Source organism: Saccopteryx leptura, chromosome 4 (genome assembly GCF_036850995.1).
Source record: "Saccopteryx leptura isolate mSacLep1 chromosome 4, mSacLep1_pri_phased_curated, whole genome shotgun sequence".
NCBI lineage: Eukaryota > Metazoa > Chordata > Mammalia > Chiroptera > Emballonuridae > Saccopteryx > Saccopteryx leptura.
In genome coordinates this window covers 109,327,040-109,340,764 of record NC_089506.1, presented here as the reverse complement: position 1 = coordinate 109,340,764, position 13,725 = coordinate 109,327,040, and the positions used below count along the sequence as shown (strand labels likewise).

General features: G+C 39.3%; 1 protein-coding gene across 1 annotated transcript in view; it reads left to right on the top strand.

The window, feature by feature from the left end:
- Positions 1-2,997: 2,997 nt before the first annotated feature.
- The window catches only part of COG6 (component of oligomeric golgi complex 6), a 70,363-nt gene continuing 59,635 nt past the window's right edge, over positions 2,998-13,725 (top strand). Inside the window, exons 1-2 of the mRNA XM_066380968.1 lie at positions 2,998-3,207; positions 6,532-6,675. Coding sequence (XP_066237065.1) covers positions 3,055-3,207; positions 6,532-6,675 — 297 coding nt within the window. The 5' untranslated portion in view covers positions 2,998-3,054. The remainder of the gene's footprint in view (positions 3,208-6,531; positions 6,676-13,725) is intronic.

The window sequence follows — 13,725 nt, the reverse complement described above, 5'->3', positions numbered from 1 at the left end:
TGGTCTACACAAAGGATCAAAATCAACACTTTGAAACAGCTTACACTATAATTTGCTGAATTCTGGGCTAGTTAATTTTCCTTTCTGCTGTACTGGGGAAAAGTAAATAAGGAGAAGACTGAGTAAAAATGGTAGGTTTGCATAACATAAAGTGATTGGTTAAAGTGGAGAATTTGTTTGTACTCTTTGATTTGATTCACTAGTAGGCACTAAAACTTCCCTCCACACAAACACTCAGGTGAGCATCCTCAGGTGTCTAAAGCTGGCAGAGTTTAGTACATTCTAAAAGGCCAGTTCAGATTGTTGATGGGCTGTGCACTCTAAGTGCTGGAGCTCATTAGGAGCTAAAGTTTGGTGCTGCATAGGGGAAATGATAAGAAATGATCTGAATTATTATGACCTGCCTGCCCGATGCATCATAGATATTTTCCTATTTTTAAGCAATGTCAAGGTTCTAAGTCATTTTTCACTCTTACTCTTCTTAATCCAGTAGCATATTTTTAGGTTTCCCAGACTGAACTGTGAGAACACCACATGTAAGTATAGGTACCTTCTGAGATCATTAGTTTTTATTAAAAAGTACACTGCCACATTATAAGCAGAGACTCTAATGCTGAGTATTTTAATATTGCTGTTTTAGTGCATGTGAGAGAGAGACAGAGAGATAGAGACAGGGACTGGAAGGGAGACAGATGAGAGGCATCAACTTGTAGCTGGGGCACTTTAGTTGTTCATTGATTGCTTCTCATAGGTGCCTTGACCTGGGGGCTCCAGGTGAGCCAGTTACTCCTTGCTCAAGCCAGTGACCTTGGACTCAAGCCAGCAACCATGGGATCATGTCGATGATTCCAAATTCAAGTCAGCGACCCGTGCTCTAGCTGGTGAGCCTACACTCAAGCCAGATGAGCCTGCGCTCAAACCAAGCCAGAAACCTTGGGGTTTCAAACCTGGGACCTCAGTGTTCCAGATTGATGCTCTGTTCACTGCTCCACCACTGGTCAGGTGAGTATTTCAATATTTTAAGCACCATAGAAGTGTGTGTGCACATGTGTGTTTTGCGCTGGTAGAATATTAACAATCCTTCTAGAAATAAACAATGTTTGCAACTATTTATTCTGGCTGCTAAACAATAAAAATGTAAGGGTTTAGTTAAATCACAATAATTTCTTGTAAGGGCTTCGTCACATAATTTCCTAGTTTACAAATCTTAATTTTTACTTTGTTTTCCTAAAGAATGCAGGCAGTCCCTTTTGCAGATGCAAAGAGTCTCTCTGGCAGATGGTTCCCAGAGGCTCCAGACCTTGGTCATTCCAGAGCAACATCAAGAACACCACATAGACCTGTGCCCACCACATAGACCTGTGCCCACCACATAGACCTGTGCCAGCGTCAGAAGGACATTCCAGAAAGGCATTTCTGCAAATCGAACTCCCACCTCCTGCACACTGCTATGTGACGAACTGCATGATCTATAACGAATTACTAACTTCCCAAGATATATAAACCAGCCGGTCAGCCAGGATTGTTAAAACAGTTATTTTGGACCTGAGTCTTTTGCCTTCTCAGGTTACTGGCAATTTAATTAAAGACATTCTTTTTTTTTTTTTTTTTTTTTAGTTTATTTATTTGTATTTAGACAATTACATTTAACAAGGTGACATTGGTCAAGTACATAGATTTAGAGAAAACATCTCTAGATCATTTAAAGACATTTTTATACCACACAATCTAATCTCTGTCATTGGCTCATGAATAGGAAGAATTAACATTGTTAAATTGTCCAGACTACCCAAAACAATCTGTAGATTCACTATTACATCTCTATTAAAATACCAATAGCATTTTTCACAAAAGTAGAACAAACAATTCTGAAATTTATATGAAACCACAAGACTCTGAAAAGCCTAAGTAATATTAATAAAGAAGAACCTAATATCAAACTATACTACAGTGTAAAACATCATGGTACTGGCATAAAAACAGACACATACATCACAAGAGGTTCAGAGATTTTATTTTGACACCACCAATTTTAAAAAGTGAGAAAAGGGGGAAAAAAATAATGCTGCTTGTCATCTAGAGTTAGACCTTCCCAGGAATATATTCCTCACCTTGTTACTCTTTTCCTTGTAATTTTTTCTACAGCTACACTGGCTTTGGCCAGTGAAACAGTCAAATTCTTTCTTGGTTTGGGGGCTTTGCAGTTACACTTTTTCCTGCCTGGGAATGATTTCACTTCACGTTTCATATTCTCAAATAAATATGACTTTCAAATCTGTTTAAAGGTCAATTTCCTTCCAGACATTAGTAAGTGCAGTAGGCGCCTCCCTCCAGTGCTATTTCATTGCACAGTACTTAGTTTCCTTTTGCGCTAAACACATCTAATAATATTTATTAGGTCCTCTGTCTCTGATGCCTACCAGACTACGTGGCTCATAAAATGCCTTCAATAAATACTTTCCGCCCTGGCGGGATAGACGGGTTAGTCGAACATAGTTCTAAAAACAGAGGCTGCCAGTTCATCCCCACCCAGCCAGGGCACGTACAGGAACAGATGCATATTCCTCTTCTCTCTCTCTTTCTCCTTTCTTCTCTAAAATCAATAAAAAAAATTAAAAAAGACTATCTTCAGAATCATAAATAAACAAACAAACAAACAAACACACACAGACACACTTTCCAAAAGAAAAGAAAAGGAAAGCGTTCAGGGAAGGTGAATTTAGTTCGAGTGAACTTTTATCGAACTTGTCTCTGGGTGTTTTACTAATGCTTAGCTCATAGTTCCATAGATTACGGATCTCGAAATCCTTTACATCCCATAAAACTTAACCCCAAACTCGAAATCTGACCGCAATTTCAGACCCCATCGGTCTCCCCTTCCCACGCTTAGGGTACTGCTCCGCCTCCGTCTAACTTCTCTACCCGCCGCGCTCTATGAACCAGGCTGCAGAGCCTTCCGCGGGGCGCATGCGCGGAACACTGCGCCCATGCGCAGTACTCGCGCTGCTGGGCTGAGCTGGCTGCAGCTGAGCTGGGGTCTAGATCCGAGGCGCGATGGCTGAGGGCAGCGGGGAAGTGGTCGCAGTACCCGCGCCTGCGGCTGCCAACGGCCTCAGCAATGAGGCAGGCGGGACTTCGGCGCAGACCAGCAACCCGCTGTCGCGGAAGCTGCACAAAATTCTGGAGACGCGGCTAGACAATGACAAGGTAATCAGGGCCGGCAGGGCCGAGGACCCGCGGCGGCCGCGGGGCTGAGCCGGGTCGGGGGCGGCGTCTGTCCAGCCCCCGGTCCCTCTTCGTCATCGCCGCCGCGGAGGGGACCTAGATCTGAGCGGGAAGGGTGAGAGGGTGGAGGCGAGGAGCCCCTGGAAAAGCGAGGAGGTTTCCTGGGTATTCCTCCTATTTAAGAAAGTTCCTTGAAGATTGTGTGTCCGGAGGTAAGTGGGGGAGCCCTTTACCTCCGGAGGTGTCTGGCGCCCGAGCAGGGGGACAGGGGAGGGGAGCGCAGGGCAGGGGAGAAACTGATGCACAAGAGCGAATTACTAGACAGGGCAGCGCGAAGCGGGGTTCGGAGGACCGAACAGGGCTAGGCATATTGGAGCATTTCCATCGACAAGTGGAAACAATTAAAATAGATATTATTTTACATAATTGTTTATTTTAGTTCTTATTTAAATTATGTTTTGTGTAAGGTGACGCGGAAGAACCTGATCATGCCTGAAATGAAGTAATATTTACTAGTTTTTGTTCTAAGTACTATGTTTTGTGGGCTGAAGATATATTTCTTTACCATTAATAAACTGTCCACACCCCCTTCCAAGTATTTCCTGAATTGGACTTTCCAGCTCCTGTCATAGCTGGTTATCTCTTCTGTTTCATGGGTCGCTAGGTAAATTGGTCGTGCCAACAATGTAGCACAAAGAAAAAACATAATATGTAGAAGTGAGAGCTTTATAAATTTGTAGGTAACTGGAAATAAGCTGTCAATTTCAATATGTGTGTAAAATATAACAGTATAATAAGAAAGACTGGTGACTCTAAACTACCGCTTATTAGATATAATCACCAAATTGGTGCATTATGATTTGAGTAAATCCATTAACTTCTCTAAGTTTATGTTTCATTATTTATAAGTTGGGAATACTGCCAGTAACTTTCTTAGGATTGTTTTGAGGGTTCATGAGAGCATCCAGGTGAAGTGTTCACACAAGTGCCACCCACTCACTGTTTCTTATTAAGTGTTAATTTTATTATACATTTTTAATAAGTGTTTAAAGTGTCAAATATTGACATGTATTATCTCTCAGAACATACAGCTAGTCTGATGAATTGATATTATCTTTTTTTACCCCTGAGAAAAATAAGGTATAGAGAGAATATACTAAGTTACATCATATAACTAGTAATTGTAGGAGTTGTAATTTGCACCCAAGTCTGTGTGATTATGTTCATTCAATATTTACTGATTACTTTTTTTTTTTTTTTTGGTATTTTTCTGAAGTTGGAAATGGGGAGGCAGTCAGACTCCCACATGCGCCTGACCGGGATCCACCCGGCATGCCCACCAGGGGGCGATGCTCTGCCCATCTGGGGCGTTGCTCTGTTGCGACCAGAGCCATTCTAGCGCCTGAGGCAGAGGCCATGGAGCCATCCTCAGCGCCCAGGCCAACTTGGCTCCAATGGAGCCTTGGCTGCGGGAGGGGAAGAGAGAGACAGAGAGGAAGGAGAGGGGGAGGGGTGGAGAAGCAGATGGGCACCTCTCCTGTGTGCCCTGGCCAGGAATCGAACCCAGGACTCCTGCATGCCAGGCCGACGCTCTACCACTGAGCCAACTGGCCAGAGCCCTGATTACTTTTTTAACCCAGGCCCTAGACATTTCAAGACTGTAGTCAAAAGAAATGGCTTTATTTTTTTTTTACAATAAATATTGATATTTGTAGTTGTAAAGATATTTTCCCTCTTAAGTATTAAATTGAATTTCAATAGCTTTACAAGTTTTGTTAATCCAGCCAATATTTCAGAATAATATTATAACTGAAACATGGAAGGGTATCCTGTTAAAATACATAGCATGTTAGTTTGGGTGTAGGAATTAATACCTGTAGGATTTAAGGACTTTTGTATATCTTGGGCTTGGTCCTCTGTCCTCTATTCATAATCTCTCTGGAGAACTCTCTCACATTCTTGGTTTTAAATGCCAGTAAGCATTATGAGTCTTAAAATTTATAATCCTGTTGCTGACATCTGTACTGAGGTCCAGATTTGTACAATCAATGTCTATATGGCACTTCCAGTTGGATACGTAATTGACATCATAAAAACTCAACATCACTAGAACTCTTTTTCTCCAAACTGGTTTCTCTCCCCACTGGTAGTAAGGAGCATCACCATTCGTGCAATCAAGAAGCATATAACTGAATTTTGATACCCGTCTTTCTCTCTCTCTCTCTCTCTCTCTCTCTCTTTTTACATTCTATATCCAATCCATTAGCAAGTCTTATAGCCTCTACCTTGAAAAAAATTTTTTTGAAATATTATTTCATCAGTGCTACCATCGTGGTTTGTGCTATTACCACATCTTGCCTGGATTTAGATTTTTCCTACCTTCTTATTTTCTTACCCACTTCTACCACCCATTCTCACAAAGTTCTTTTTTTGTTGTTGCTGTTTTTTTGTTTTACAGGGACAGAGAGAGATTCAGAGAATGGGATAGAGAGAGACAGACAGACAGGAACGGAGAGAGATGAGAAGCATCAATCATCAGTTTTTCATTGGGACACCTTAGTTGTTCATTGATTGCTTTCTCATATGTGCCTTGACCATGGGCCCTCAGCAGACCAAGTAACCCCTTGCTTGAGCCAGCGACTTTGGGTCCAAGCTTGGGAGCTTTTTTTTGCTCCAGCCAGATGAGCCTGCGCTCAAGATGGAGACCTTGGGGACTTGAACCTGGGTCCTTCCGCATCCCAGTCCAACACTCCATCCACTGCTCCACCGCCTGGTCAGGCCGGTCTCACAAAGTTGAAGTAAACCTTTAAACATGTGAAGTATATTTCCCTCCTTCTTTTTAAAACCTCTAGTAGTTTCCCATAGCTTTAGTCACACTTGCCTTTCTGCTGCTTTGGGATCTTTGTACTCAGTCTTTTGCCTGTGGAAGGCTTTGCCCCGTTGATACCTCTTCCCTACCACTAAGTACATAAGAATTTCTAACTTTTTTTTTTAAGGGATATATCCTAATTTCTTTAACCAATCCCCTTCAGATGGACATTAAGGTTATTTCTAATCTTTGATTTCCAAACAATTCCACAGTGAATAACCTTGTATCTGTGCCGCATTATACAAGTAAGTGTATTACTGTGTTTCAGAAATAAGTTGATTGTTCAGTAATGTGAAGGTAAATGAATATTAAATGAATATTTTTGGTGTTAAATGGAAACAAATTATTTGAAAATGATGTCATTACATTTTGGTTTGAGATTAGGAAGACATTTGAAACTTGATCCCAATAATTTTCTTCTGTCATCAATTGTTTAGGAGATGTTGGAAGCTCTCAAGGCACTTTCAACCTTTTTTGTTGAAAATAGTTTGCGGACTCGAAGAAATTTACGTGGAGATATTGAACGCAGAAGTTTAGCCATCAATGAAGAATTTGTAAGCATTTTCAAGGAAGTGAAGGAAGTAAGCTCTTTTCATTAAGCACTTATTGAAAATTTACTATGTGTCTGGCTCTGTGCTATTTTTATGAATTAGGTTGACATACTTGCTATTCATGTACCATGTTCAAATAGAAAATTTAACTATTCACTCCAGAAGCATCTAGGTCTGTCTATGGATCAGTGTGATTTCTGAATCTGACTTCCACTAATGCTGGTTCTTAGAAAGTTGCAACATTTGTTTTAGGATATTCTCTTAGGATTTTTAGCTTTTTTGGCAACAACAACAAAAAATAACATGTCTCTGAATGGTTTTCCAGTAGAGATATTCCCTCATTGAATAAACCTTTCTTGGATAACCACTTCTCTGTTGGAGATAATTAATTGGATTACTTTTTAGAAATTTTTTATTAATTCTAATTTATTGTATTAACATGAATTCAAGTGTTCCATTCAATATAACATCCTCACCCCTCACCCCTGTGTCCCTCATTACACCCCTTTTGCCCCCTCACCCTAAATCCCTCACCCCTTCTCTCTGGGATTTGCTGTCCTGTTATCTATATCTATGTGTTATGTATATATAATTTCACTAATCCCTTCATCTTCTCTCATCCCTTCTCCTCATCCCTGTTCCCTCTTGATAGCTGTCCTACTACTCCTTTAATGTATCCTAAATTATGAAATACTCATTAATTAAAATGTGTAAATAATGATTCATCACACTTTAGTGAGCAGTCCACTCATCATGTGGTAAAATTTTTATTTTATGTTTTATAATTTATTATGTAATATATTGTTAATTATGTTAATATCACATACTAATATTACATAGTTAATATTTCTCTGTGAGTTTTATGAAAAACAGTTAAACATGGTTTCAGTGAATACTTAGTATTTTTAACAGTTTAGTAAGAATTTCATTGACTAAACGCTAATTATGTGGAAGGTTAAAAGGGAAGTTTAGGTCCTGGCCGGTTGGCTCAGTGGTAGAGCGTCGGCCTGGCGTGCAGGAGTCCCGGGTTCGATTTCCGACCAGGGCACACAGGAGAGGTGCCCATCTGCTTCTCCACCCCTCCCCCTCTCCTTCCTCTCTGTCTCTCTCTTCCCCTCCCGCAGCCAAGGCTCCATTAGAACAAAGTTAGCCTGGGTGCTGGGGATGGCCCTGTGGCCTCTGCCTCAGGTGCTAGAACGGCTCTGGTTGCAACAGAGCGACGCCCCAGATGGGCAGAGCATTGCCCCCTGGTGGGCGTGCCGGGGTGGATCCCCGTGGGGTGCATGCGGGAGTCTGTCTGACTGCCTCCCCGTTTCCAACTTTGGAAAAATACAAAAAAACAAAACAAAACAAAAAAAATAAAAGGGAAGTTTAGTGGTGTTGACAAAAATAGGAAGAAGTATTATTAGAGAGGAGCACGTCCAGACTGTGGTCTCTGAATGCTCTTTTGTGCTGAAAGGAACAATCTTATCAGTACCAGAAAGTAAGAAACCTGTCTGTGACTATTGGGAAAGTATCAGAAAGACTGGAGCTACTTGAAGATGCTTCTGAGCATCAGTAAGAATAACTCAGTGGATTGAAATACATCAAACATGTTTAAGTCTGTGAATTCATAATATCAGAATCAAATAGAACCCTCATTATCTTTGGTGGATATAACAGAACCAACATATAATTTTCAAAACTGCTAAATAAAAGTAAAGAAACAAATATTTATCCTGTCTTTTGTACCAGCTACGTACAGTTGTTGAGAGCAAACTTTTCTTTATAGAAATATGCCATCTAATAAAAGAAGACATGGTAGAATTAGATCAGGGGTTGCAACCACTCTTGGAAGTGGAGGTCTAGCTCAGGGTGTTTCAGCCTTGGCATGATTGACATTTTGGGCTAGGTAAGTGTTGGGGCCTATTTTTTACAATATAGGATATGTAGCAGCATCCATAATCTCTACCCAGTTGATGCCAGTCACCTCCCCCCCCCCGCCCCCCGTTATTTCAATCAAAAATTTCTCTGGAATGCCAAATACTCCCTTGCGGGGGTGGGGGCAAAACCACTCCATTTGAGAACCACGGATCTAGGCTTTGGTTATCAGTAGCTGCTAACCTCACAAAGGGACAAACAACCATATATGTGACTATTTTTTAAATTTATATGTGATTATTAATAGAGGTATACAACATCAGAATTCTTGCCAGAATGTTGAACCAGTTATAATCAAGCTTCTAGATCTAACTGCCAGTTTATAGGAAATACAGGGGATGGAAGAGTAAGTTGATACCATGAAGACTCAGTCAGTAAAATCTGGAATGGTGGAAACTGTATGGGCAAATGAACTGGTTTCTTCAACAAATTGTTTAAAATAAAAAAAGAAAAGGAGAACTAGGGGTGAGTGAGACTCTATATCAGGGGTCTCCAGACTTTTTACACAGGGGGCCTGTTCACTGTCCCTCAGACCGTTGGAGGGCTGGACTATAAAAAAAACTATGAACAAATCCCTATGTACACTGCACATATCTTATTTTAAAGTAAAAAAACAAAACAGGAACAAATACAATATTTAAAATAAAGAACAAGTAAATTTAAATCAACACTGACCAGTATTTCAATGAGAACTATGCTCTTCTCACTACCAATGAAAGAGGTGCCCCTTCCGGAAGTGTGGGGGCCGAATAAATGGCCTTAGAGGGCCGCATGCGGCCTGCGGGCTGGTCGTAGTTTGGGGAAGCCTGCTCTCTCTCTCTATTTTTTTATTTTATTTTATTATTTTTTTCTGAAGCTGGAAGCAGGGAGAGACAGTCAGACAGACTCCCGCATGCGCCCGACCAGGATCCACCCGGCACGCCCACCAGGGGCAACGCTCTGCCCACCAGGGGGCGATGCTCTGCCCATCCTGGGCGTTGCCATGCTGCGACCAGAGCCACTCTAGCGCCTGAGGCACTGCTCTATATATTTAAAAAAAAAAAAGAAAAGGGAAATAGTCAATTACTATTTGTGAATCATCTTTGACTCTGGAATTGAACAGTTAACTTCAAAACAGTTGAAACAGTTGTGGAAATTTAAATACTGACTAGATACTGGATATTAAGAGATTATTGTTAATGTTTAGATGTGTAAATAGCATAGTTTTTTCTTAAGAGTCCTCTTAGAAGTACATACAGATATGTTTATGGATTAATTATATTATATCTGGAATTCAAAATGATTCAGTTTGTGGGGAAAGAAGAATGTGGATGGGGAAAGAGGAAGAAGGTGGGTGGAGAGGTGAAACAAAGGTGGTCGCCAGGTGGTAAATGTTGAAACCAGGTGTTATGTGCATTGGCATTCATATTTTCTCAACTTTTGGATATTTTTGAAAATTCTCCATAATAAAAAATTTTAAAGGATTTATCATAATTTAGTTGTATTTCATAACCTATAATTTTATTTAACTGGGAGGAAAGGAAGACTGTTCACAGTAAGTTCAAAAAGACTTTACAAACAACATAAAAGTCCCTTGAATTACAATTTAGTAAATCTCTGCCTTTAAGCCATATATTAAGAGATGTAATTTCTATTATTTCACAAAGCAAATGAGTTTAGGGTATTATTATAGCCAAAGTAAATATGAGGAATTGTTAATCTTGACCCAGCTGACTGATAATGTCATAGCACTACTTTTTATTAGATTATATGGTAAGTTTTAAGGCAATGGTGAGATGAGGTTCCTTGTGTATCTGCTATTGCTGATAGTAATTGATATTTCAAAATTATGCTTCCTTTACTATTTATGTAAAACCAGTTTAGGATATTATAGTAATCAAATTATATCAAAACAGTATATTAATTTGAATTACATACTGTTTATAGTAAAATATAGAGATTAATATTTGAAAATATTTGGCACTATGATTTTTATAATTTAAAGTACTTAATAGAGAGAAGGAAAAAAATCTTATATTTAAAACTAAGATTTATACTCAGATTCTTGTAAGTGATTTCCTAACTTTGGTTCATCCTCATGTTTTATTTAGAGCCCTGCTTGGCTGCTTTCTTATTTCTTGCCCCTGATTGGCACATCTCTTCATAAAATTGTCCAGTTTCTACTGGAAGGTCTGGGTATTGCGTTGAAAGGGGTTACAGTAAGATCCTTTCTACCACTGAAACTTTCATTTCTTGTGTATCTATCTGTTATGTGACATTGAATTGAATTGGAGAGAAAGAGGTAACAATGTAGTATTAAGCTAAATGTAATTTTGTGTAGTATGAAGCTAAATGTAATTTTGTGACATCATATTTTCAATATTAAGAGATTGGTTCTGTCGAGCCTAGAGGGTGATTTAATAAAAAATGCAGAGCCTAGAAGACTTTTAAAAGACTGTTAAAGACTTAAAAAAAAATCAATTCATGGAAGAGATAACAATTGATCTGAACAGAATTAGAAGTTGTTTGAGTAGTAAAAAAGAAATGGGTAAGACATATACTGTAGGGTTATAAATGATAGGACTTAGTGACCAACTAAATTCATATGTGTTTGTGGGAAGGGGAATACATATGTAGAGGATGTTACTGAGAAAATTATAAGATTTGTAGCATAATCTAATACATGATGACTTTCAAAAAGATAGGAGGAGGCAATATTTTTAGTCTGTGGGTTTTCTCAAATTGTTTGTTTTTATTGATCAAAAGTTGCAAATAATTCATTACAGAAAAGTTAGCTAATAAAATTAGACATAGAAAGAACAATTTACTTATGAGACTGTCACCCAGAAATAACTACTGGTAGTATTTTATTGAATGGCCTTTTCTTTTTCTTATTTTATTTTATTTTCTGAAGCTGGAAACAGGGAGAGACAGTAAGACAGACTCCCGCATGTGCCCGACCAGGATCCACCTGGCACGCCCACCAGGGGGTGACGCTCTGCCCACCAGGGGGCGATGCTCTGCCCCTCTGGGGCTTCGCTCTGTTGCGACCAGAGCCACTCTAGCGCCTGGGGCAGAGGCCAAGGAGCCATCCCCAGTGCCCGGGCCATCTTTGCTCCAATGGAGCCTCGGCTGCGGGAGGGGAAGAGAGAGAGATAGAGGAAGGAGAGGGGGAGGGGTGGAGAAGCAGATGGGCGCTTCTTCTGTGTGCCCTGGCCAGGAATCGAACCCGGGACCTCTGCACGCCAGGCTGACGCTCTACCACTGAGCCAACTGACCAGGGCCTCTTTTTCTTATTTTTTAAAATTTTTATTAATTATATTTTTATTGTATTAACATGGATTCAAGTGTCCCACTCAATATAACACCTTCATCCCCACTCTCTTGTCTCCCATTACAGCACCTTTCCCTCCTTTCCCTAACTCCCTCCCCACTTCCCTCTGGGGTTTGCTGTCCTGTTATCTATATTTATGTGTTATGTCTATATAATTTCACTAATCCCTTCACCTTCTCTGATCCCATCCCCTCATTTCCCTTCCCTCTGACTGCTGTCCTTCTGGTCCCCATGACCCTGGCTCTGTCTCTGTTCTGTTCCTTAGTTCATTTTGTTCATTAGATTCCACATATATGATATCATAAGATATTTGTCTTTCTCTGCCTGGCTTATTTCACTTAGCATAATAGTCTCCTGGTCCATCCATGCCATTGCAAAAGGTAAGATTTCCATCTTTTTCACTATGGCGTAGTATTCCATTGTGTATATGTACCACTGCTTTTTAATCCACTCGGACACTTGGGCTGTTTCCATATCTTGGCTATTGTAAACAATGCTGCAATAAACATGGGAGTGCATATTTTCTTTTGAATCAGTGATTTGGTATTCTTAAGATATATTCCTAAAAGTGGGTACCTGGGTCAAAAGGCAGTTCCATTTTTAATTTTTTTGAAGAAACACCATACTGTTTCCCACAGTGGTTGTACAAGTCTGCATTCCCACCAGCAGTGCAGGAGGGTTCCCTTTTCTCCACACCCTCTCCATCACTTACTGTTGATTTGTTAATGAGCGCCTTTCTGTCAGTTGTGAGGTAGTATCTAATTGTTTTAATTTGCATTCCTCTGATAATTAGTGATGTAGAATTTTTTTTTTTTCATATGCCTGTTGGCCATCTGTATATCCTCTTTGGAGAAGTGTCTATTCATTTCTTCTGCCTATTTTTAAATTAAATTGTTTATGTTCCTGGTGTTGAGTTTTACAAGTTCTTTCTAAATTTTGGTTATTAACTCCTTATCAGACGTATTGGCGAATATGTTCTCCCATTGTTTAGGTTGCCTTTTTATTTTGTTCATGGTATCTTTTGCTGTGGAAAAGCTTTTTAGTTTGATATAGTCCCATTTGTTTATTTTGTCTGTTATTTCACTTGCCCATGAAGATAAATCGGAAAAAATATTGCTATGAGAGATACCAGAGTATGTTTTCTTCTAAGATGTTTATGATTTCACAACTTATATATAAGTCTTTTATCCATTTTAATTTTATTTTTGTGAATGGTTAAGTTGGTGGTTATTTTCTTTTTTTTTTTTTTTTGCATATACTTGTCCAATTTTCTCAACAAAATTTATTAAAGAGACTGTCTTTACTCCATTATAGGCTCTTACCTCCTTTGTCAAATATCAGTTAACCGTAAAGGCATGGTTTTATTTCTGAGTTCTCTGTTCTGTTCCATTGATCTGTATGCCTGTTCTAATGCCAGTACCAAGCTGTTTTGATTGCAGTGGCCTTGTAGTATAATTTGATATCAGGAAGTGTGATACCTTCGACTTTATTCTTCATTTTCAAGATTGCTGAGGCTATTCGTATTCTTGTTTGGTTCCATATAAATTTTTGCAATATTTGTTCTATATCTTTGAAGTATGCCATTGGTATTTTAATAGGAATTGCATTGAATTTATAGGTTGCTTTGGGTACTATAGACATTTTAATGATGTTTATTCTTCCTATCCACGAACATGGTATATGCTTCCACTTGTTTGTATCTTCCTTGATTTCTTTTATCAATGTTTTATAATTTTTTTACTTCCTTGGAATACAATTCTTTTACTTCCTTGGTTAAATTTACTCCTAGGTACTTTATTATTATTTTTTTGTCACAATAATGAAGGGGATTGTTTCCTTAATATCTC